This window comes from Ctenocephalides felis, unplaced genomic scaffold, assembly GCF_003426905.1.
Source record: "Ctenocephalides felis isolate EL2017-DRISC unplaced genomic scaffold, ASM342690v1 CF-g0.4_SCAFFOLD_03570, whole genome shotgun sequence".
In the NCBI taxonomy this organism is placed as follows: Eukaryota; Metazoa; Arthropoda; class Insecta; order Siphonaptera; family Pulicidae; genus Ctenocephalides; species Ctenocephalides felis.
The window spans coordinates 2,246,893-2,269,308 of record NW_020539724.1 but is presented as its reverse complement, the minus strand read 5'-3'; the positions used below and the strand labels follow the sequence as shown (position 1 = coordinate 2,269,308).

General features: G+C 30.7%; 1 protein-coding gene across 1 annotated transcript in view; it reads left to right on the top strand.

Moving 5' to 3' along the window:
• The window catches only part of LOC113383759 (Down syndrome cell adhesion molecule-like protein Dscam2), a 129,504-nt gene that overhangs the window by 20,348 nt on the left and 86,740 nt on the right, over window positions 1-22,416 (top strand). The window contains exon 2 of the mRNA XM_026622009.1: window positions 20,601-20,781. Coding sequence (XP_026477794.1) covers window positions 20,601-20,781 — 181 coding nt within the window. The remainder of the gene's footprint in view (window positions 1-20,600; window positions 20,782-22,416) is intronic.

Here is a 22,416-nt window from a genome sequence, read left to right as displayed (position 1 = left end):
ATAGAAATCTTGCAACTGGCAGGGAACTAATGAACTAGTAGTAAATTGCAAGTTCTGATATGTAAGGTATAAAGGATTGAAGTTAATTAACTTGTATGTATATAAAAAAATCTTTTTGAAGTACATTAAGTTATCACGTATATTTATGAAGGCTATTTCTCGATTACATGTATAACATGAAATAGCGATAAATTTATTTGCTTGATTTTGAATTTTTCTCAAACAATACATGCGTTCTGTTGACAAAAAATGATCAAGTTATTTGCAGTGAAAGAATTTTAGCATACGACGCCTTCGAGCTCAATAATAGAGAACTAGATGCACCACACTTTATGTCCACATATAAAAATTGTCGAGTCGCAGAAATTTAGTACAGGGCATAACAATAGTAGAGTTCGTGAGGATCAGCCATTAGAGCTTCGGGCTACGGGCTACGGGCTACGATGTATGTTCCTCGTAGACCATATAAGGAAGGGATGGTGAGCGCGAAGACGTGCGGCAATAAAACACAGCAAGATTTATTATTACCCCAGTGACATCGACAGTTCGGAAAGTTATTCAGAGGCGTCGGTTACATGAGTTTGTCCCGATGAATTATGTATTCCCTGAAAATGTATCGTCCTTTTTCATGCTGAACCATAAAATTCGGTACCTAGGTTAGAACTGAACTCATTTTGCGCGAACCGACAGGCGAGAAATAGTTTAGGTGTCACCATTGGGTAAAGGATTCAGTTTGACATTTTATTTTATATTTTTAAAAATATTGATGAACTTAAGTAAAAATACATATAATTTTTATATGTATTACTAGTTTTATTTTTAATTTCATTCAAATTAGAATTATACGTTTCGAGAACTATTCATGAAATACATTATTTCGGACGTTGTTGAGCATGAGTGATCTGTCTCAAAACTTCGTACTAGACAGGCTGCATTAATACGAATTTTGATTTGCTCGAACATCCCATATAGGATTTTTGAAAAATGTTGAAAAGAATTTTACCAGTGAAAATGGTCATTAAGGACATTATTTACCACACTGAATCAGATTGTTGAAATTCTATGAGTTTATCCAGTTATCATATAATTCCGAGAGAAATTTCTCTAGTGAGAAAATAGAGAGACCTTTTATCTGTAAATAGTAATTCTTTATCAAAAGTCAATATATTACGTTACTTTATATAAAATGGTTTTGCAGCACTGTCGGTTGATATACGTTCACTGTCCAAAGCCCTTCGTACTCGTATTAGTAGTTTACCTAACGTACGACATGTCTGTCAACAAACTTGCAATATCCGGCCTTAAAGAAAGTCGTCGAGACGATTTATATCAACACTTTTACAATATCCAAACAGTAAATCTTTTTAAATTAAAAAATAATACAATTCGAAATAAACTCGATTAAAAAAATATTTATACTGCAAGAGGAAATGTATTTATTATATTTTGGATCAGAAAATAAAATATGTGAATGAATTGTTAAATGACTCTCTGTTGTTGGTAATTTTTAGTTAGTTTTTCAATAAGTGATCTGTAAGTAAGTCTTCATAAAAAAGTGAATGTAAACTTTTTTTGCCATGATTATTTTTTTATTCCTTTTGCTAGACTCTTCAGAATTATAAAATATTTATATGCAATCTCCTTCCACAAAGGTTCTCAATACAAAAAGCCCTGGTAAAATCTTGACCAGTCCTAGGTACCTGGTTACTGCAGATCATGTATCTTATACATAATCTGCTTTTCAAAATAGTATTATGTATGCTACAAAATATTTGTTACTAACAGCACATTAATTTGAAGAAAGTATTCAAATTCTCTTATTTTTCGTTTCTGAAACAATGTTTCTACTATAATTTTTATTATCGTGGAGACTCAATAAATTATTATCGAAGGATAAAATAAATAATTTTTACCATAATCATAAAACTCATTGAACTGTTATGTTCCGTTGAACCGTTGTAAAGTTTTTTTTTTCAATTTTATTATCGACTTTCGAGCAACACTGCAAGAAATTGCATTTTATGATGTACTTAAAAAAGCTATGTGTAGTGAAGTTTCAATAAAGATAATACACCCACAAAGTATATATATATATATATATATATATATATATATATATATATATATATTCTATATATCAAATTTCAGTTAGTTATACTATGATAACTAGTTTTAATTCTGAGATTCATAACTTTACAGTACGTGTGATTTTTCTGATAGTGAACTATCTATAAATTCTATTTAATGTTGCAGGTATTCCGTGTTTTATATATGTTATTTAAATTGACTGCCAATAAAGTTTACCGATATCAATTAAAAAAATCGTTATGGTTCTACGGGAATGCATTCTAATTTACAAGAATGCAATAAATTGCAGAAGCTTATCATATAGGTCAGGAAATGAGACATTTGCTCAGATTTTATTGCAGGAATAATGTTGTAAAACTAATTTTATTTACATGCGACTACCATTAAAAAGTTTTGCAGTTTTCTAAACACGCAATTATGACAAATACCGTTTTATATTTAGTTCATTTTAATGCGGTAGAAATTTTATTAGATTTTTCAATAGTACAAAGTAAATATTGTATGTATATTAATTTTCTTTCTTTCTTTTTTTATTTGTACACTCTTTCTTTTGAATTGGGTACACACATTGTATACACATAAAATAAGTAATACATAAAGATGGCTTTACTATCTAGTTAAAGTAAATTAGAAAACGCATTAATTTTTTACCCCATTCTAACCCTTAACAGCATTCATTCTCCCCGTGGTGTGTTGCACGATGTGACAGACATAAAACGATCAGACGTGCGCCAGCATTTATTCAGCAGACGACATGTATCGCTGCAACGTTATAAAACGTGTATGAGGAAAAATGTTAGGGCAAAAGAAAAGTAAGGAAAAACGCGCAAGAAGTGGGAAAACTGAAAGACTCGTATTGTATGGGCAGCCGGGAGACCGCATGTTTGTATGATCTCGTTTTATACATGTCATGCTCGCTTCTCTTCTGTGTGTACATGATGTTTATTACAAGTTTATGGTGCACTATGTTTGAGAAGATGGTGAAATGAATTTTATTAGAAAGATATTTGAAGAAATATTTTATGTATAGACAATATTTATATACTGAGGGCTTTGTGGTAAAAGAAAGTTTAATAGTCCAAGTGAAAAGGTTATATGGTAGGGCGGGGCGCAAAGATCCAATTTGACTAAATAATTATACTGTCTAAAAAACCGAATAAAATATTTCACAACACAACGTGTAATAAACATCATGTACATACAGAATGGAAGCGAGCATGACATGTATGAAACGAAATCCTTTGAAATTAAAAATAATGCATTAGACCTGTTTGCCCTGTGGCTATCACAATTTACCGAGGTAAAAAGGGACAGCTGTCAAATTAAAAACATTTCTATAGTTAAAAAATAACTCAGAATTTTACTGAACATAGTACAATAGTTGTTTGTTTATTAAGTGTTATTTGTTGAAATGCAATTGGTTTGGTTTTTACAATATAATTGTTCAAAGTGAAATTGGACCTTTGTGCCCCGTCCTACCTTATATTTGTATGTATTCATTTGCGCATATACGCGTAATAATAAATAAATTGTATATTTCCATTTCCATACAAGATAGAAAAAGTCCTCGCATTAGTATAACGTAGATAACAGAAAATGCATCGCCGGGTTACACGTCGTCCGCTTCGTTTCAATTTGAGCGGATTAAAGGATTACCAGTAAACTGTCCCAGAGATATTCTCGATCCACTTTATACCAACTGTTTATATACACAGATATCATAGATACTATGTAGAGTATACCTACGTAGTGTATTCAGTTTCTGAACATCGTAACCTCTTGCATTATTCTCGACAAAATACTAGATAACTTGCTGTGAACTATTTCAGATGGTGTAATACAGGGAATTGAATGGAGAAATAGTTTCTACATTTACAGTTACATTCAGTTAATTATTAATTTTACCATATTGTTATTGTTATCTCATTCCTGGTTCATGATTTTTACCTTTTTTTTTATCGAAGTTACATTTGAATTTCCAAACTTATGCTTGGTTTCTTCTTTTTCTAAATGTTGGCTTTGTATTTTCACTTATCATATTATTTTAACCGTGCTATATTTGTTCTCGACTATTAGACATTACTTTGACCTAAATATTCCAAAATTATCTTACTTTATTTGCTCATTTTTCACTCTACCACTGATTTTGAAAACTCTTTTCAAAATCTATCTTTATATATATATATATATATATATATATATATACATATATCCATAATTTATTTAAATATTTATGTTCATAAAATTATATTAAAAGTACGTATAAAAATTTTTTCAAATCCTCCCATTTTTTATCGAGAACCAATTTATTCCAATTCAGACTATATTGAATCGGAATGTAATTTAAAAAGCGTTTGATGATATAAAGGAATTTTATGATAATCAATTTCCCATTTACTACAAGTCCGAGTAATTACATTTAATAATGACGTTTATTGAATCCAGGTGAATTTGGTTTCGATTCGTATCTTCGAGAAAATGATTTTATAAAGTCGTCTTAGAGACATTTAAAATAATTTGTGTGCATAAAATATTATGCAGTGGTAATTGCATTGAATTGTATCCACAGTATCGTTTATGCAAATTATGTAAAAATGGTTTTTAATGATTTTAAGGAAGTTTCACTATTTTTAATAGTTTTAGAAAAACAATTACATGCATTATTGCACAGTCTTCATATTTGTTTACGCTCTACCTTTTCAACTAAATCCATTATAATTATCTATCCCTTACAATAATAACCAACTGAAGCCGTTTACATCAGAGATTGCTTTTCCATCAAAATTGATAATACAAGTACGTCGAGCAGCTTTTAATGCCAAATGCATTAGATGGTAAGACGCCTTGCGCGTCATAGAGCAGAAATGCATTCGGTCTCGGATAATAGAGCATAATTCCCGGGGACTGAGGACCCATTTGCATTCGAAAGGAATACCAAATTGTACTAATGCACCCGGTCTTAAAAGACCGTATTCTCCGTGGAAATTTAAATATTTCTCAACGTTCGATGTCGCACTCTGAATGCAATGCTACACTATCGAGAGCACAGTCGTATATCTGGGACGAATGATTTGATAGTCAAATCAATGGATAAATAATTATTTTAGTACATTATAGATTTATAGATAGTTCCAGGAAGTTTATAGCATATTGTTACATTATATAAACGTATCATGCTGTATTTTTTTAAATGTAGGTTTGGCTGTTTTTGTTACTAGTATGATTTTACTTCTTTTACCACTCAATACTTAATTATTGCAAATGAGAAATATAAATTTACATCGATTGGTCGAATGCAAAGACCACTATTCGGCGTGATGAAGTGGCGCGGTGGCGAGCAGGATTAGATGTACGGAATGGGAAACGTTGCAAGAGATCTGATTCTAATTTATGTAAAGTACAAAATAAATGTTCTCTAGAGAACGAAAAGGCGGCGTGGTATTTGCGGGGTGCACTTTAGAAACACCACATAAATTTAGATAAAATATTTTGCATTTATTAAGTTCCACAATGGATCGATTTACAACATTTTTTACTTTAAGCACTATAAACTGATATTGATTAACTGTATATATCAAAATGTTAATAAAATGATATATAAATATTAATAACTATAATATTACTAATATTAAAATGAAATTAATATAAAATGACTAATGTGGTTATTTGTACGCGGTCGCTCCACCATATTTATATTTACAGAATTTTAGATTAGATTTTGAATTTTAAATTTGTTGAATTACAACTAATAATTAATTAAATTTAGATAAACTTTTGAATTTTAAACTTGTCAAATAACAATAAATATCTAATATCATAATTGCTAAATAAAACTGAGTTAAAAAAAAAATCCTTTAAGTCAGTTAGCGGTTAATCATGAAGTATTTTATATTAAAATAACGCTAGCAAAAATTAATTAAATACACTGAGAACTGCATAATAGCTTTATATTACCTCCTAGAAAATAGTACATCCGATAAAATTTGTCGTCCGCTTTGTTAAGATTATATATTTCTTCCTGTGTACTTGAAAATACCAAACTTTTCTTCGAGTCACTAAAAGCTTGTTAATGTACTTTTTAAAGTCGGTATAAAATCGTTCTCTTGAAATTAACTTTGCCAAAAAAAAACACGCCGTCGTAATCTAAATGCTAATGCATTCAAGAATAAAAATCAATATGTAAAGTGCTTACGAGAAGGTTCGCGTTTTCAAATATAAATGAGTTTTTTATGTTTACATATAAACAAAACCCTGCTCGTCTGAGCTAAGCTATATTGTAATTAGTTGATGGAAGTATGGATTGAAGATGAGTGGAAAATGATTGCCTTCTCTTCTATTCAATCATAAAAATATTAATTTGCAACTGATATACTACATTAACTTAGCACATAATTAAGCAACTTTTTTTAAGCATGTTTCAGCATGCTTTAATTCATTTAATAGAACAAAGTCAATATGTTTATTAAAACAACAGATAAAGTTAAGTAGAATATGAAAAAAGCTTTAGTTGCCTTTATCTATATATTTAATAATCGTATATATTTTATATCCTTCATATATAACTCAATACCATTTATTTAATGGAAAACCGAGGACAAAATCCTTGAAGTTCATTATTTTAAGTGCTATTGAGTACATTATTTCAAAATACATACCAACAACCGGACTTTATATGTGAATAACTCTGAAAGATACTCTCGGGAAATGGTGCAGACAGAGCTTTTTGTATACTATCAACAAAAAGACCTAACGTCTATATGAAGTGGGTGTAATAATGTGAAATCCAATAAACTGGTAACAATATCAAAAGGAATATGATGTTTTTATGGTAAACTAAAGCAGTTAACTAAATTCGTATTTAGCTCATATGTATAATTGTTATAAATAAAATATATTAAATTTATTTCTTAAAAATTCTACTTGTTTCCATATGCAATTATATTTGATAATTTAATATTTTTGTACAAAAACTGATTATTATTATTGTCAATCAAATCTCGCTGAATAATGAAACTAGATTTGCAGTTAGAACTAAAATTGATTTTATCAATTCTATTCAACTCATATTACAGGCACATTATTATATAATTATTCATTGCCGTTCGTACCGTTTATCAAAATTTAGCGTTATCATGCCCGCTTATGCATAAGATGAGAGCTAGTGGAAAGATTGATTCAAAAACATGTAATAAGATTGTACTATTGCACATTTCTTAGGGATACTCTGACTAATTAAATGGTTAATAAGAATTCCAAAGTTAGATGCTGATCTAATCCAAAAGTATGCTTCAAAAATGGATTAATAGATGAAAGATTCATTGCGAAATATTTTAGTTGTTCTCTTAGTACACCTGAAAATAGCCTAAAGATTAGCAGAAGTACTTTATATCTTAAAAGATTGTGAAAACATTGTGTTCAAAATAAATAATGTTAGTTGATTACTGGGTACAAATTCAAAAATTTCTAAAAAAATTGATAATATAGGACTATTATCAAACCCATGTGGACCTATTGAGTTGTTCACTGATGAGTCAAAATTATACCAATAATCTACAGAACATAATGGAAAAGTTTGTGCCAAACCAGATTAGTCACAGTGAGCTCAAATAAAGATAGCTCAATTAACTATTAAATAAATTGCTGGAAGAAAAACAAATTGGAATGTTCTCTGAATCTCACATTATCACCTTAAAACCAAAACGGTTGGAAATTACTGGAAGTACCGGCTATAGTGTCAACAAGACTATATGAGCAATAATTTTTTAAATTATTTTATTTATATATATTAGCCCTGGGTCTATTATGATATGCGAAGTCCATTGTGTTCTCGATGCGTGTGTGCGGTGGCCGCGCTTTCCGCTGTTTGTTTTCCATTTTCCGGTGAGCATTTCATGTTTTGCCCCTTATCTGAACGACGGACCATGGATTTTCATCCCTTTAAGGCTAAAATCATTGATTATCATATTATATTCTGGAAAAATAGAGGTCCACATTATAATTGACACATGGATGATATATGAAAAGACACATATTTATGTATTTTGAGTTCATTCCACTCCACTATTTTTTGACTAATGTATGAGGTAATGCCCAGTGTTAGTCATTGTTAGTTGGAACCAACAGCTAGTGTAGTTTTATAAAATGCTGTTCAAAATATTTCGGTATGGATAATTTTATTGTTTTATTTCCTTCATTTTAATTCATTTTGCTATATTTATAATGAGATTAAATTCATAAAGTGTATGGTACATTTATTATAAAAATCCTTATCTTTCTACGTACATCACTGTTCTATAGATTCCACGCATGAACCTCGTCTCATTTCATTGAGTTCATGCCGTTGATATGATGGATGGGAAATAAATGGCGAGACCTACCCATATCAGCCAAATACAAATACCCTGATGAAATAATATATAATATAGCCAGTATGTATTCGCCAGTTTCACCATCCGATGTTCGCTTAGTTACTTTTTTCGTACAATTTGTGCTGTATCATTCCTGCGATGAGTCGTGACCGCCATCAGAGTTTTGAACTTTCGCATTTTACCTCGTGTAAACATATTTTCATCGTATTTACAAATGCGTTAAAACGTCGGCACTCGAGGCAAACGAGTCAAAATAATATATGATTGACTTGTTTTTTATATTAAAAAGATTATTGAAGGGTTGGAGGAATTAATGGAGTTCTGGTCGTATTTGGTGGTATTTTTTTCATTTTATTTTGTCTATATATTTCTAATAAAGTTTCCGATGCTCACTTCCTAATTACTTTTGTTTGACAAAGTCAGTTGGTTTTTCAATTGTGAATGTACTCAAGTAAGTTGTTGTCCTTAACGTTTCCAGTTGACGCAATTTAAGTCAGACAAAATATAGTTGCGGTGCGGCTTTGGCAGTGGTATTACTAGAGCATCCTTACCCTATATATACCAGAACTTTACAAATATTATCACTACTATAATGTAACATTATCTCATTTATTTGTGCAGTCGGTACATCAGATCGTCAGCAGCGTCAAGTCCGGTATAATCTGCCGATTCTCCGTATCGCGCTGCGAGCATTAGCGATAGCCGGTTTGGTTATTTTCTCGCTCCACCGCTTTTGCAGAACGTAATCCCTTCGTACAGGGCTTGAAGGACAGACAATGAGATCTCTTTTTAATATACTGAGCTCGTGTCGTGTTAATACCTTCGACGTCGGACAAAACACAGACGAATAAGTTACCAATGAAACGAAAAGAATTGATGTTGATAAAACGAGAAAATGGAATGGCTTCTGCGGATTATTCGGACATATGTAATGCGATGAGGAATACTCGTATATACACATTTCCTATTGTTTGGAGTTCTGAATATCAATTATTCATTTTTTGTGTTATGCAAAATGCGATAAGAACTTAGTAGTGTCTTTGTTCGTATATTGATATAATTATTATACATTGAGCATTGACAGGTATCCGAACTTGGATTTCTTAGCTATAACCACTAATCCACGTGGGAATCGACTCCAGAATTTTAATTATATATTCAAATCTGTGTCGACTTACCATTAAATAATATCCAATATAGATAACTTCCATTTTACATTAAGTATCAATTAATTTAACTACTAACTAGTGTGATATATTACATGAATATGTATTATATACAAAAAACTATGATAAATTTCAAGTTCATTAAACTTCAAAAGCTTTTGCAAAAATTTATCGCAATTACTTTGCTACACAGTGCGAATAAATAATGTGGATTTTATATTTTAACATAAAACTGCTGCATCATTGTTAAATTAGAATTTTTGCATTAATTATATATTATTAATTAATATAAGCAAAAATATCTCGTTTTGTTAACATATAATATTTATTTTACTATGCAGTGCATTAGATTCGCTGTGTTTTAATAAACTACTGTACATAATAAACCTACAGTCCGATGTAACCGGTGGACCATATATTGATTAAATTCATACTATATATTCGTTGTTGCTTTTATATTTATTAAAACAATATTTGCACAGTGACTCATTACATTGGTTCGTTGTTTTATGAAGCTGAAAACTGTGAATGCAGAAAACCCATATATCAATGCGCTTCTAAAACGGTCACAGCATCGGAAGAAAATGCACTTTTTTATACATCAGTTATTTCACTGATGTATTTTCTACTAATATTCACTAATAGAAATTTATTAGAAGCAAGCAAATAACATGCAGCTTTTTTAATAAAATACACCTTTTACTATAATCATCAATCATTATAAAATAAATATTCAGCTTAGCAAAATGTAGCTTCTGATAAATTCATAATACAGTGCAAAAAGTTAAAAAAAAATTATTTATGCGAATAGTAGGTACATGAAATTTTCTGAGTCCTCTTAGCTTTTACATTAAGAGAGAGCTATCAAAAAATGTTATTTTTCATTAATTTATTTGTAAGTTGTGTTATAATCACTTATGAGAACATTTTTCAAAGACTTAAGGGTGTCAACAATTACTACTACTAATGACTTATTTATTTGTGAAGTAGTTAAAAATATTTTTTTGTGTTTTAATAAATTAGCTGTAAAATGAGGTTTGATCTATGTTATGCCTGAATATTCACTTTATTAAATCTAATGGGTTTAAATCGTTTGCTGACTAAATGTAGTATATAACTAGTGGTGCATCGCATTGTGTTTTAAGGCAAATTGCTGTTTAAATGGCAAATGGTTTTACTTTTTATAGTAGATTTTCGAAACCGATGGACCTCCCTTACCCAAATTTCAATCAGTTCTTCATTTTGTCAATGTGACCGATTACTGATAGAGTAAGATATATAAAGCTTTTTGTCTACACTCCCTTACCAAATGTATTTCTATATATTATAATTATATATAATAATAATTTCATTCAAATGAGAGTATGAATTTTTGACAATCCTCGAACAATTTGCTTCCCGCATTTGAGCCAGGCGACAAAATATCGCCCTATGCCGGCGAGAGGCGACGGGACGGTCGACGTCGCTTTTCCCATTGTGTTCGAGCGCTGTAAAAACGTGCCGGAGAGATTCGAACCATTCGAGCCATTCGCTGGCCATGTGATGTTTTTCTTCCGTAAAAATAAAACAGGAGCGACGCTAAATCCATCATAAATACATAAAAGAATGCAACGTATCGGCGCGGAAGAGGCGCTAGAGAGTTATGCTATGAAGATAAATGAATCGGTTCGAACGGAACGATGGACCCAAACTCTGGAGGGAAATGATTGTGAAAATGATTTTCGAACTTTTCTTTAGTATATTTACGTAAACAATACACCAATAAACTATAACGACTTCAAGGTTGTGACAATTGTCTTTTTTTTAATTTATTTAACAATATGTACATTTCCATATCTCAGTCAGGCAGGGGTGCCTAGTATAAGAGATAATGGATAAGTTCATACATTTATATAATATTGCAAACACTCTGCGCCTTAACATGATCTGTAGACCGCATTGCTTTTAAAGAGTCAAAAAAAAATTTTTGTTCGATTTCTTTTATTAATAATTACATATTTCTGATTTTTAAATTATTGTGAACTAAATAAAAATTAGTAAATAACACTCATTAAGTATAAACGTCATCCCTTCGTCTACAACAAAAAGTCATTTTCTAACTGTGTATAAAGGAAACCATCTATACAATATATTGAATTTCATGTGATGATATATCATATTCCAATTGTGAAAATGAAAATAGATCAGATACAGTTTGCTTCAACTAGTGGCAAATAAATCAGAGATATTTTGCTTCAACAGATAGAAGAGACTTTTATTATGAATTTATTCTTTTAAAAAGCGATCGATCGATCGATCGAAACAATGATTCGAAGGGATGTATGCTTTATTTAAACTACTTTTAAATTCCTACTTTAGTTTTTTATATCTGATATTCAATTTCATTAATAATTCAAACTGTCATAAAATGATTCAGTACCATTCAGTGTTTGATATTTTAGTAAAATTTAGGCTAAGTTACCGAGTGGTAGTCCTTATATCTTAACTATATAAATAATAATAGAACGAAAACAAAAATATTAGACATCATGACGTTATAATTTATTTGATTGATTAGAATAACATATTGCATGCAAGATGCAATATATAAATCTAGAATTGGACATTTGAAATTACACATATTACGCCCTCTATTAAATACAATTAATTTTTACTGCTACAACAGAAAAATCTCATGTGTTCTTCGGTTCAGCAAATCTTCGTTCTCCATTATAGTAATATATTTCTAGAAATATCTTGTAAATTGAAACTGGATGATGTCCTGATTCGATTTATCCTAACAGAATGATGACGTGGACCATTAAGTGCAATGCACTCGGGAATATGAACCCGAGCGATAAATTTATGTGACGCCCATAGTCATAAACATTACAGATTATTGTTCATATAATCATTGTCCAGCTTTATGTCTTAAACTGTTTTATTAAATTAAACGCGTGATTAAACGTCGTCATATAATTTTTATGAAATAGTGTATTACCGGGTTTAATTTCTGCGCTTCATTGCGAAACTCTGTTAAAGGAATTAAAATGAGTAGTGGTGTTAAAACTTTTTCTTTGAAATAAAAATTATGACTTTTTTGTTCATATATATATATGTCTCTTTACTTTAATGGAATCTGATACCAAGTTACTGATGTTAATTCAGCAAAATTTAGTGAAATACAAAAGTTGGTGAATAAATAGTTTCTTATAATTTTTCATTATATTATGTCTATAATCTTCCTATCTCTCGATAAAATTCTGGGAGCAGAACATTGTTTTTAATGTAGCTGTTAAATTACAACCCTAATTCATATAAACTTTTATATCACGTAACATTGTGCTTTCGAATTCATGCCAAGAAGTGCCCGTGGTGCTAAAACTGCGACCTGCCCATTGAAATTTCCCGCCTCCTCGGCATATCGTGCAAGCTTCCAGGCTTCCTTCTTGATGCCGTATTGCTTACGACCGTGGTCCGGTATTAGGGCATTACATACAAAATAATACCGTCAACCGAAAGAAACAAATCATGTTAACGACGCCTTTACGGACGTTTACTACCCACTTGGGCAACAACTGCCGTACTGGATTTATAAGAACGAGATATTGTTTTTTTCGTTTGTTTTTTCCTTATTTCGTTATTCATTTCCTTTTTGCAAAAGGGTTTCGTCGATATTATTTGGCTTGCGGCTACGAAACCCGTAGCGCGGCCGTACGCCAAAGCAGAGAATGGGGTTGGATTTTTCGCTCAAGGTTGGGACTAAATAATTCAAAAGAAATTGTGAAATAATTATATAAACTTCATACAAGAAGCCATAATAAATCATAAACTTTATATTTCTATTATTATGTCAAATTACAATAACGTTTGCAGCTAATTATAAATTGGTTTCATTTCATTTCAACACACTATTGCAAAGGAAGCCTTATGCAATATTTTTTTACATTTAACCAATTAAACTACATTGATATTTTCATTCTTCATTTTATATCAGTTTATGTTTATTTGAAAAGCAATTAGAACTATTTATTATATGAGCTGATGTAATTGCTAAGTAAGTGTAAATTTTTTGGCAAAAAGGACCAGGTTACAAATTTTGGAAAACAGCAATAATAAATATTTTTATAATAGCTGGGAGTTTTATTGAAGATAATCAGATAGTTATTTGTTTGATGCGTGTTATTTGTTGCGATAAAATTGATGTGGTTTTCACAATATGCTTCACAATATTGCTCAAAGTCAAATTGGACCAGAAATTATATATGATATATGTGCTCCTAGGTATATATAGGTATGTGTATATGTGTAAATGTTTAATATGAAATACTATTGACACAGATGTGTCAGCAAATACTCCAATACACCGCAACAGTCAATATCGCTTCGTGATTCTTTTGTCCCGTGCAGCTCCGAACATTTCAGGGCAACAATGGCATCTGCCGTTGCAGCTTTTACCGAGTCCACTATATTTTCAGTTTCGCCATGTTCGGTTTCGCCTTTGTTTTGTTTTATTTTATTTAGCTTTGTTTTTTCCTGCTCATGTATTTCTGGTTTCGTTACGTTTTCTTCCACCGGACAACCAAGAACGTATGGCATTGTGAAGTCTATCTTATCTAGGAAAAAGACAGAAAAGCGTTTCCTTTCTTCCGCAGAGTTTTTCTATTCTCATACATTGTTGTGGGTTATTTTGTCCTAGCCCGTAGTAGTCTACGGGTCAATAATTGCTTCAATCGACTGAATGCTCTGAATTGAATCGCACACACCTGCAAATATAAAGGAATTATACTGAAACTTTTGTATTTGAAAACGTGGGCGCCTTGTATGTACTTATTTTGTGAACGCAATTTGTACTCGCGCCATGTGTGGGTTTTAGTTATTAAATGTATGCTAAATCGGGCATCAATATAATAATTAACATATTTTTGAATATTTGGTGAGCAACATCTGCTAAAATTGAATTCTATCTAGGGGTATAGGGTATATTTACCCAATATTCTGCATATTTAATTTATTTTAATTAGTTTACTAATTATGTATATATTCCAGGCTCATTTATAATTAGCATTTATAAACCAACGTGTTATTGTGGATGTATAAGAAGCCGATAGTGCTAATTATCACGAATTTTATTAATTTATCAATAGTTTTATTTGTTTCAAAAATTTTTATGGACGTTATCAATTATTGTAATACATACATATACTACTGTCTTATTAGAAAAAAAGTCAACCCTTTGCTTTAATTTTGTACTTTTGGATATTATTAGACTCAATGAACTACATTTGTACGTAACTTTTTTTTATAAAATAATATATAAATAAAAGTTGCAGTCTAGTATATTTCCATTCAATAAAACACCATTTAGATAATAAAACCGATTTTTTATCGTCCGATGTGCGTAGAATTGCAACAGTGCAGATACGCTCGAAGCGCTGTCAATCAATCATCCCCGGTTGTCGTGCGGCTTTCACAATCCCCTGTTTTCGATTTGATATACGTCCTCCTATACGATGCTCGGATATGATATATGGAGCATGATCAAAACCAACAGTTCATTTGTGTCACTACGAGCACGTGTAATCATAATATTTGCTGTTTTATTATAAACATTTATACGGATTTGATGGAAATGAAATTTAGCGAGATACGAATATCGGTAACATATTGCTATTTGTGGATTTATACTTAATTAATACTCAATTCCTCTATCTGTCGTTGAAGCTTTGATTTTGCAGTTACAAAGATCCAGGTTCTGTTTCAATCTCAGACAGGTTTTACTTGTAAATGTTGATATAAATATAAAACATTAGAGGTGAATAATTAGCTGACAAAAGGTAAACAAGTTTAATGAATTTTGTTGTCTGCAAATTAGCGTGCCTTATATATTACAAAGCTATGTTTTGCACTTTTTATTTGGTATTTAGTAATTATTAACTTCCCTTAGGGTAAGTTCTTTGATTTGATCTGTGGGATCAAATTTAAGATTATAAAAATATGCAGTAGCTTAGAATATATGGGTATTTATATTATAGACTGCTGTGATATTGTCTGTGTTCGTTGAGCTTAAAAGCTTCATCTAAAGCTTTAATAATTAATAAAGAGGAAGCGTTAATTATTACTGGTCAAGCGCTGTCATCGAGCTTGCAACACGATCTCTCTGTCCAGCATAATAAGCGGGTTGTAACTTATAACGCTGTTGTTAGACACAAAATGATTTAGTAGTGTACTTAGTACAATCATGATGAAAATATTACATTGTGGAAATCGTTTATTTACCGCGTTTAATTACAATTCTCCGATAAAATAAAAATGATGTCGCAATGCTATGTTACGGGTCTATCTTCGTTTGAAATGTTAGTAAGGAACTGCCAAAAAGCTATGTATTTGCTGTGCAATCAGGCGTTTCACTCATAAAACCTAACCTACAAAACGCAAAGACGTCGAATAATATTTTTATCACAAGTACAATTTTCTGATGTCTCATTGATAACACATACGTGAAATTAGGTTCTATGTGTAAAACGCCTGATAGTTTAACATACTTTTTTGACAAACGGTACTACCACTTTATATGAAGATAAGGCATAGCGTTGCCATAAAATTTCTATTTTATCCAAGAATTTGCCCCTAAACCACTTCAATCATATCTAGCAATGATTGATATTCAGAATGAAATAGGTTGAATATCTGAAAACACAAATTTTACTACAATTATCTGTATATCTGAATCTAAAATGCATTGTCTATCCAAACTCAATCATCGATGGTAAATAAACAGTGGCACTCGACAAAACTATCATGTTCTGCAAACAAATTCATGTTTATTGATCCCGATATTCGATTAATCCTATCGATTGTTTATTGCCCGGGCTCAGGATATGGTTTTGGTTTTATATTGCTTCTCTCGGATGAGAAATCCTTTTCCGATATCGGTCATAATTTAACAGAATGATGATTGCGAATGCTGCAACGATCTGGTATTAATTATGACGCGCAGGAGCCGTGTTAATCGAGCTATATATGTTTCCGATCCGCCGAATGCATCATGGCTGCCGTTTCATAGATACAGGGTTGGGTAAATAATTGATTGGACTAATTGTCAACCCTAAAATAATACTAACTGTGGAAAAAATAATTATTATGAAACTTTTTTTGCGATAGATATCATGGTCTTATAGAACATACTGCCAGAAGATTAGAAATGGCTTTGGATTTGTAGAAAAGTAAGTGAGCAGTTCACAAAACTTCTCTAGTTGTGTAAAAAGTGCTACTATTAATTTAAATTATTAAATCATGTCAAGGACGATTCTTAGAGCAAATGTTTAATATTTCACAAAATAATTTATTAAGTTTCTTAGCACAAAATGTTACGACGTTTTTTGTTAAATTCAACAAGGCGATATTACTCATTTCGGGAAGTTCATGCAACTTGCCTTAAGTTAAAATGCCACTTTCAACCATTTAGATTTTTTGTCGTCCATCCCTTAGACATCCCTTGATCCAGAGCTATATCCTCACACCTGCATAAAACAACGGTCGTAGTGTTCCAATGTGTCATTGGCTCGACCCATATATCGTTATTATATTGGCAACTGAGTACATAAAATCAAATATGTTCCCATATTTACTTATTCATAATTCCATTCTCTAAATGGGATGCACATTTATGCACCGGAAATAATTGACTACCAACAATATATAGCCTCTGATCTAGGCTTATTTCAAAACATTTATAGAAAAGAATCTGCTTTTTCGCATTTTTATGAAATAAATTTGATGCAATATAACATATTATAGCATAATGATCTTTTTTTATTTTTTGTGAACTTATAAAATTGTTCTGCACCTTTGTTCTTGAATGAAAGACTAAGATTTCTGATTTGAAAAAAAAATTTTGAAAACAGTCGGGATTTACAAAGAGCTTACATGTACTTATGTGAGCTTATAAAATTGTATCTCTTTTTCAATAAATCTCCAGAGCTTCTAAATTAACAACTAAAATTTTTGAGACATTGTTTCTAGTATTATATACCAAGATTGAACAAAAGACAGTCTTTGGAAGTATTTGGAAGATTTTTGCATTGTTGTAATTTTAAATTATAGTTCATGCAATGCATTAACATAAATGACATTAATCAAATAATTTATTACTAAATTTGCAAAATGGCAAATACATTTGCTTTATATTATATTTGCTCATTTATGATTAATGATTTAATGTTTTACAATGATGCATGGTTCACCGAACTAATTAATATATACATAATGAATTCATTGCTCACATATCATTTTCTGTAACATTTTAATTAAAATATATTTTTTATACTTTTGCAATTATTACGTTGGATAATTAAGTACTTCTGATGAATTGTAAAATAATGATTAAATAATTGGCTGTATAATACTTAATTTAATTTATTATAAATTTATTCACTAGTCGATATGTTTTTATAAATCTTACATCTTCTGGATAATAATAAATGAATATAACTCGTATGGTTATAATACATGCACAAAATTAACTTTGAAAAAAAAAAAATTTGCATTGAAAACTAAATAAATTAATTATACATTTGCATTTATTATAATTTTTAAGTGGAAAAATAAGCATTCTATGTGATACAGTAGGGTACTATTTAAATATAAATGAAAAAACAGTACAAATATGTAATAATAGAACTTAATAATGATAAAAATAATAATATCTACTACGATCCAGTTCACTAATTTATGAAATATTTAGAAATTGTTTCTTCAGATGTTTTAATGTTAGCACCCCTAGCAGTATATTCATATGAAGTTGTATTGCAATGCAATATATATCAATAATTTTCATATTTTCAATAATTGGTAAACAGCAGTATATTATTTTAGTTTACAAGTATAAATTCTCAATGCAAAGTATCTTTAATCATTTATTTTCGATAAATACTCTGCAATGCCTCTACATAAACTTCGAAATTAAACTGCAGACACAATTATAAATTCGCAAGCGATTTGATAAATCGCAACAAAGTTTCCGTGGCCGTTAATAAAGCCAACTATACTTTGTTAAGAAAATTAAAGTGATCCTATGAGAAATATATTTATTAAGTATCTTGATTGACGAAGCGAAGGAAAATTATAATTGAAGAAGTTTAACTAAACTATTTAATAAAATACACTGGGCTAAAGTCTTACCTATATTCTATATACATTAAAAGTGTAGAGTATAAATACTTCACCTATTTAAGTCCAATATGTTGTATCAATTTTCTTTTCTAATTCAATTATAAAAAAACTTAGTATCTTGCTTTGTATTCGCTTGTCTTTGGACAAATTGCCCATCTAGCATATTTAGATCAGTAGAACCGTATTTCCTTCTGATACCTTCAGAGTGATATATATTTATATATTATACATATTATTATATAACATATAATATTTTCTGTATTGTATTCGTGCGTATTTGTACATATGTACAAATCCAGTCTCCCTTGTCGTTAGAGGCACTCAAAACCATTCGGTCTTATTAGGATGTACCTGAACGTTCCAGAGACATGTTTTTCCAATAGAAATCGGGTGAGATACGATATAACGAGCTCTCGGAATCTCTGTCACATGAGGGTTGACAAAAAATAGAAAAAAGAAGAAAAAAACTAGTGCGTTTCTTATATGTTGTTATTATTATTCAAGTCACGTTTGCTACGCGTAGAGGAACGTAGCATACGTATATTGATATTGATAGTATCTTATTTGCCGAAAGATCCAGGCGATATATTTTACATAATTTTGGAATATAAAGTAAATGTGAAACGATATGGTGTAATTTAATTGATTTGTCTTTATTATTGCGATTCTTGTTAACAATTTAAGTGGGATACGTAGATGTAGTAATAAGCCTACGCAGCAAAATCAATTGATGTCTGGTTCAATGGCATTTTCATATATTATTGTTTAATATCCTGGCTTATATGATGGATGTCCTGGCTCAATGGTGAGTACTTTAATCTCGTAACCAGAATTCCAGGATAGACATTTACTTCGACCAGCCTAATATTGAACAGTAGTATTATATTATATGTCTTCACTTAAAAATATTGATTACCAAATTACCAAATTTTTTTTTAACTCATTTACTAAGGTTTTTCGAGTTTTACACCCAGCAGAATTCAAAACGTGACTTGTATTATTCTACTTTTACACATTTCACGAGGAGAAAAATAAAAAAGCATAAACGCTAATTTGTTTTCTGTCCTCACCCTGATGCTGACGAAAAAATCCCCAGATTTATGAACTTCAACAATTTATGTCATATCATAACATTGTGACATTTTATCAAAATGAAGTAGGCATGCTTGGTAAAGGTCATGTACGTGCCTTTTGGAATAAAAGTATTATGACAATTATACTTTATTATATGAAATATATGTTCGAACAACTCTTGTGAAATTTGACTAAAGGTAAATGAAAAGACGATATTTTTATATTAAAAATAAATAAAACCTTTGAGTTTATAATATATGTATCTCATATGATATATAATGTAACTTTTCTGCTTCATTCAAAAACGTAATTGAAAAAGCTCCCAGTATCTTCATATAAATATTCTCAATACTATTTCATATAGTTTAATATCTCACAGCCCTTACTTTTATATTGCTTGGGATTATTGGAATTCAGTGGCTTTATTGGATGCTCTATATAAACCCACTTGTATTATTTCATATATACCATCTCTTGTGAGCTTACCTGTGACATATGAATATAGAAAAAACGTCATTAAAATATTCATATGTTCGATCCATGTCATATAACATGTGAACCTTTGTCGTGTATCTCTTTGATCAAGTTAGTATTAAAAATAATTGGTTGCCCATGCGCGGATTAAAGGTCTATAAATAAATTAAATGGGAAGGATTGTTGTTTACCAATTACGAATAATGTTGGAATTATATAATAAATATATGATGAACAAGTGTTAGTAGATGTTTGTAATCAAGTATATTTTTTTCAGATTCACGATTCACGTGGGCGCAATGGCAAGGTCCAATGTTCTCGCAGCAACCTCCGGCAAGACTTGTTTTTAGCAATGCTTCCGGGTCTCAGGTTTCTTGCGCAGCCCATGGGTCACCTGCCCCTAGAGTTACTTGGTTGTTGAAGGATGGGAGTGCTGTTACGGCGGTGCCTGGGTTGAGGTAATATTTTATATATTGTTAATCCTAAAATTATAGGTTTTATAGATTATTTTGATATATTTCTGCATATTCTCTTTAGATTTATATTCTCTTTAGATACTTTAAAGAGGTAATTTAGTACCAGGAAATATATTTCTTTAATTTTATATCAAAAATCCGCATTTACTTGGCCTACCTAATACATATGTATCAAAAAGAACCATGCCAGGTTAACCATTGGGATAATATCCGTATATTATTTGATGCATATGTATATACATATGTATATGAAATATAATAGAAGGTCAATTCTGTTTCATTGGCGCATTTCCCAAAATATACCGAAGTAGTAGGTATTAAACCGAAGTCAATAAATTTCAATACTCAATATAAAATCTCCCCAAAACAAATTCTAAAGTAGAAATCGAAATAAAATAACCCGTTCTTACCATCAAACGCCCTCATACATAACCCGGGGCAAACAAATCCGCAGATTGAAATCTAAGCATACCGCATTATCACGCGAGTACGCCTTTTCGCCGATCTATTTATTTATCGTCGGACCCAAACTGAAAGGGTTCTTCATACACTCGGACTTTGTTTGAGAGCAGTCTGCGGCCCCAGGACCCATGCGCCGTATAAGGGACTGCCATGTGAATACTGATGAACCAAAGAACTGACACAAAAGGTTTTTGTGGGGCAAAGTTGGCCACAGAATTAGATCTAGGAAGGGTTTAGTGGTGGAGATAGTATTGAGGTTTTCTTGTTAATCTTGACTGCATAGAAGATGATGACATCTGTATTTTCTTGATTATTTGTTATAGTTGTTTGATTTAAAATAAACGACATTACTTGAAGTAAGGCTAAAATAATCTTTGGCATATGTGATTGGGAGAAAGTTGATCGGGCAGCAGCAATGTCCAATTTTACTTGAGAATATATATATGAAAAATATGATTCAAATTGAAAATAAACTCATTTCGGGCACCGCAGTGTGAAATGGCAATGGAATATCTGTCACACTATTCTTCCCTGAATCAAGTTTGAGTTTATCTCAGCTCACGGACTTGCCTTAGGTCAGTACTATCAACTATTATTATTTATACATATTTATTCTTAATTATTTAATACTTCAGTTTAGATCAAAATCTACTAAATTCATGGAAAAAATTTGGAATGTTGAGAATAATGGGTAGCAGTATTTTTTTATAGCCGTAGGCCTACTTAAATATTTTGATCCCTTTCTTCATCCAACTCTCATTTTTTATACATCCACCAAAATGTTGATGTTCCATTCGATCCGTTAGATTTTATTACCATACCGTTCGATAGTGACCCAAACTGGAGGAGAATATAAGATGATTATTTAAATATAAAATACATTATTTAGGATTGTTATAGGATGACTGGCCACTCCTGCTATTTAAAATTATAAGAGTAACAAAATTTATTTAAAAACTGAACCAATCAATGATGCTTTATTGAAAATTCTTCAATGTATTTAATTTTTAAAAATAACTAAAAATAAATATGAAGATTGAAGATTCCCAAAAGTGCTTTGGACCTTAACAATCTCATTGAGACTTATTTTGTACTTCTGAATTTTTTTAAAGTTATATTAGTAGTTACCAGAAAATTAGATTATTAGTCACTGGT